The sequence below is a fragment of the Psammomys obesus genome, unplaced genomic scaffold (assembly GCF_907164565.1).
Source record: "Psammomys obesus unplaced genomic scaffold, mPsaObe1.curated_primary_1811, whole genome shotgun sequence".
NCBI lineage: Eukaryota > Metazoa > Chordata > Mammalia > Rodentia > Muridae > Psammomys > Psammomys obesus.
Genome location: NW_026593286.1, coordinates 7,626,200 through 7,631,122, shown reverse-complemented (window position 1 = coordinate 7,631,122; position 4,923 = coordinate 7,626,200). Strand labels below are relative to the sequence as shown.

The window sequence follows — 4,923 nt, the reverse complement described above, 5'->3', positions numbered from 1 at the left end:
TCTGTGTGTGTGTGTGTGTGTGTGTGTGTGTGTGTGTGTGTGTGTGTGTAGACAAGAGGTTGTCATTCCTCAGGTGCCATTCCTCAGGTTATTGATAAGACAGCGTGTTTCACTGGCCGGAAGCTCACCAACTATGCTGGCCTGGCTGCCCAAGGAGCCCCAGGGACTTGTCTGTCCCCACATCCTCAGCACTGGGGTTACAAGTATAGGCATGCCACCATGTTCAGCTTTTTAAAATTTTTTCCATTTTGAATCAAGCCCAGGTCCCAGCGCTTGTCACAGCAAGCGCTTTGCTCACTGAGCCGCCTTCCGCAATGTGACCACAAGCCTTCTGAATCCATAGAGCAATGCTTTTAGAAGCCTGGAGCTCGGCGCTGAGCAGTGAGCTGGGTGAAAAGCAGAAGGCTGGCTTGTCTCCACCCCAGGACATCAGGGTCTGTGCCCAGGCCTTCTGCTCCTGCTGTCGTTTACTCTGACCACACACACACACACACACACACACACACACACACACAGTCTCACTCAGTACCTGTGGCTCCTCCCAGCACTGTGATGGTAGTCATTTTGGCTACAGTGGTAGTTAGCTGTATGGTCACTGTGATGGCCAGCCATATTGATCACTGCAGTGGTCATTGAGGTGGTCAGTTGTGGTGGTCACCGTGAGGGTCAGTGATAGTGATCTCTGTGCTGGTCAGTTGGGGTGTTCACTGTGATACTCGGTCATACTGGTTAGTGTCGTCGAATTAAAGCGCTCAGCCATAGTTTTCACTGTGATGATCAGCTGTGGTGTTCAGCTACAGTCATCACTGTAGTGGTCAGTTGTACGAATCACTGTGAGTCTCAGCCATAGCAATCACTGTGGTGGTCACTGAGGTGGTCAGTTGTAGTGTTCACTGTGAGGCTTAGCCATAGTGGTCATTCTGTGAATGAATGAATGAATGAAGACTGAAAAAAAAAAGACCATAAAACAGAAGGAACAGGGGCAACAATTTTATATACTAAATATCCAGGAATGATTAATGGAGAAATACAGAAGAACAGCAAATCTGAGCATTACTGATAAAAAGCAGCACAGGACAGGGAGACATGAGAAGGCCTGGCTCGTAGGTAGTCTGCAGAGGCAGAGAACAGCAGGAAGGAAGTGTAACAGAATGACGGATGGCCTGAAAGAAAAGACTGGACCTCTGCTGGACAAGGGGCCAGTCACTGAGAAGCTATTCTTTTACTCTCAGCTCATTTGAGTGCCAAACATTCTGCAGGACTATGTTCAGAGCATTCTTGGTCACACCTCCAACCCTCTGTCTATCATTTTCATCACATCTGATGAATCCAAACCTCTTAAACGAATGCAGGAAGAGAGTCAGAAGGGATGCAGACACTTAGGATATGATAGAGTTTACTTCAGTACCTGCGATCTTTGTTTTCCTTTACTTTCTCACTTCTCCCTCTAAACATGTACACACAAAAATACTCACAATGGTACCTGCTCTAATTCTGTCATTGACAAATTTGAGGGGGCCAGAAAAGACTTAGCTGGTCTCCTTGACGGAGGACAGGACGACTTGGTAGGTGATGTAAGCAGAAAGAAAAGGTAAGGCATACACCTCTTAGTTATGCCAGAAACAGGGAGCTGGAGTCTGAGACCGACACCTGTGCTGCACAGAATGATCACAGGGAACTGGCAAAATTGGCAGAGATGACTCTGTTCACTGTCAGAGGAGCTGGCGTGTGGTTACCATGACAACAGTGGTCTGTGAGGTGAAACAATATCTATGATGGAAACTGAAATAAAGACAAAGATTAGCATAAAAAGAGCCCCCAAATCAAGATAATACAAAAAAAAAAAAAAAACATCTACAATAAAATAGAAAACACAAAGAAGGATTGTGCTGGATGATTTTTCTGTTAACCCGACACAAGCTGAAGTCATCTGAGAGGAGGGAGCTTCTCAACTGAGAAGAAGCCTCATAAGATGGGGCTATGGGCAAGCCCATGGAACATTTTCTTATTAGTCATTGATGGTGCCATTCTTGGGCTGGTGGTCCTGGGTTCTATGGGAAACCACACTGTGGGGAGCAAGCCAGTGAGCAGCACCCTTCCATGGCCTCTGCATCAGCTCCTGCCACTAGCTTCCTTCCCTGCTTGAGTTCCTGTCCTGACTTACGCCCATGATGAACAGTGATGTGGAAGCAGAAGCTGAATAAACACTTCTTCCCTAAGCTGCTTTTCGTCATGGTGTTTCATTGTAGAATATTGACCATGACTAAGACAGAGATGGGAGTAGAAACAAGGTCACCTCATTAAGAAAAGATCCAGAGACACGAGCATAGAGAAGCAGGCAGAATAAGATGTACACAGGAGACGATAAGGGGCAGCCCGAGAACTGTGAGCCATACAAACCAGAGAGCATGTTAAAAGGTGAGGGAAAGAAGCGGTGGGGAGGTGGTAGAGACAGGCAAGGCAAGACAGAAGAAACGAGGGAGGCAAGGTGAAAGTAACACAAAGGCATCTTGGCACAAAGGTGTGGCTTACCGTTGCCCCGGGGCTTCAGAGTAAAGTTCTGAGACAGCAGTGTGGCCCCTGCGACTCACCCAGATCGCAGGAATCTTCACCTGGGCATTTCATCCACCAGCCACAATCTAGCTGTCCTTAAACACAAGATGTGTTTTCTAAACTCACTGCCTGGGGCCTCTGTCCGAGGTACTGTTGGAGTTGTTTTTTGGTTTTTGGTTTTTGTTTTTTTTTTATTTTAGCCTTCTCCACTTGGATGTCTCTTAGAAACTTCCAACTACAAATTCAGCATTTCCAAAACCAAGTATATCATCTGGGCCAGCATTGTTTCCAGTTCACTATTGATAACTACATCTGTAAAGCAGAGATTATCGCAATCATTTAGAAGTGACAGGTACACAGTGAGGAACAACAGAAGAGAAACATATCTTAGAAGTAGAGCCATCCTCTGACATAGACATTTAGAGAGTGTCACTAATGTTGGAAGTGAGGTCTTTGGAGGGCGCAAAATGAAAATTCTTTACAAAGCACGATTAGAAGCACAGCTAGCAATTACAGGTGTTTGTGTGCCATGTATTTCCTCTCGGAAAGGTTAGGAATCGAGAACAGGAAGCTGACAATCATCCAACGGAGTGGCCGAGTCTGCCCCTGGGTCCTAGAATAAAGGTGGCTTAGAAATAACAGGCACTGTGTTTAAGGAGAACATCAGAATGACTCTCCAACAGAAAGTGAAGCAACAGCCTCCCAGCTACAGGATGTTAGAAACCGGAAACCAGTTCCCGCTCCCTGCTGCTCTTGCACACACATGCAGTCCTAGTGATGGGGAGGCAGAAACAGCAAGTTCCTGTGGGCCAGAGCACCAGCTGGCCGATGTAAATGCAAGCTCTTGCGCTAAGAGACCTTGTGTCATAAAATAAACAGCAAGGGAGGAAGACACCTGACACAGACCTCCGGCCTCTTAAAAACACATACACACATGTTATGCACATACGTAAGTTACACACACACACACACACACACACACACACACACACACACACTCACACAAAGGCTTTCCAATCAGTAATGCAAATTGCCATAATAGTTGTGACTTTATTTTATACCTTACTGTTCTCTGACCACTATCTTTGCTTTGTAGATACCAGAAATATTGAGAACAATCCTACCTCGGCAAAGGACGGTGGAAGCATAAGTAAGGACAAATGAAATACTTATCTTCACGTTACAAATGAATTCATTTTTTTATTTTCAAAATTATTATTATTAACTATAGATTTAATAAGACAATGAATACCTTTTAAAATGAAAATTAATTTTTTCAAAATATCATATTTTCATTGCTTTTATTCTGCTTTTAAATGTCTCTTACAGATGGGTATATACCTTTCGAGAATATATCAACTTATATGTTAACATAGCATGGAATAACATCATTTGCATATGTTAGATAATTCTATATACGGTTTCCTTTTCCAGCTTTGTAAAGTAGAAGATCATAGGTGGACAGTAAACACCTTTAACACTTTCTGCATACTACCCGTTTTGATGTTATACTGCTGAATGGGTACTTCTTAATGTGCACTAATCTTACATAATAACAGGCTCTTTTATGATCTTCTCAGTCACGTATTAAGGTACTTTGATCATAGTCATCCTTGGCTGAACTGCCTTAAGTACTGTTGAGGACCCTGTTATTACCCATTGCTTTCATTTGAGTGTAGCAGGAATTTCTCACTCGCTCACTGCCAGGCCTGTGTTTCCCTCTTCCTGGAACTCTCTGCTGCCGTAGGGTATCTTTCTCTCACATTGCTGAGCAATAATCGAGACCTCCCCATTGTCACATATTGTTAAGTCCTGAGCGCATGTATCACTAGGATTTTTGTCCCGCTTTTTGGCTTCCTGGTGAGTTTGTTAGTAGAATTGTTTGTACTAGGGAGGTTTGAAGCTTCTTTAAATCTGTTGTCAGTTACCCCACATTGGTTCCTGGGTTTCCTGTTGTAGTTGTAGCCATTTCCACCTGAAGATTAAAAAAAAAAAAAAAAAAAAGATTGTTCCACATTTGCTTTCAGAGTGTTTGCAAGAAACCTAACCATTTTTAAGGTTTACATCTCTAGTTCCCATGGTATTTGCCTTTTTGTATAAATGTGAAACAAGAATCTGAAAACCAGCTGGGCAGTTGTGGCTCACGCCTTTAATCCCAGTGCTCGGGAGACAGAGGCAGGCAGATCTCTGAGTTCAAGGCCAGCCTGGTCTACAAAATGAGTCCAGGACAGTCAGGGCTACACAGAGAAAGTCTGTCTCGAAAATAAAACAAAACAACAGGGAATCTGAAAATTATTTCCTATGCTATTGTACAGTACTGGAGATGGCCTTTGGCCCTCAGTTCTTTACCTGTTTATGTTTTGCTTCACA

At 43.9% G+C, this 4,923-nt stretch overlaps 1 protein-coding gene across 6 annotated transcripts in view; it reads left to right on the top strand.

The window, feature by feature from the left end:
• The window catches only part of LOC129683736 (nuclear autoantigen Sp-100-like), a 66,107-nt gene that overhangs the window by 28,793 nt on the left and 32,391 nt on the right, over positions 1 to 4,923 (top strand). For all 6 annotated transcript variants that reach the window (XM_055616641.1, XM_055616638.1, XM_055616640.1 and 3 more), the window contains one exon: positions 3,650 to 3,703. In XM_055616641.1, the coding sequence (XP_055472616.1) occupies positions 3,650 to 3,703 (54 nt within the window). The remainder of the gene's footprint in view (positions 1 to 3,649; positions 3,704 to 4,923) is intronic.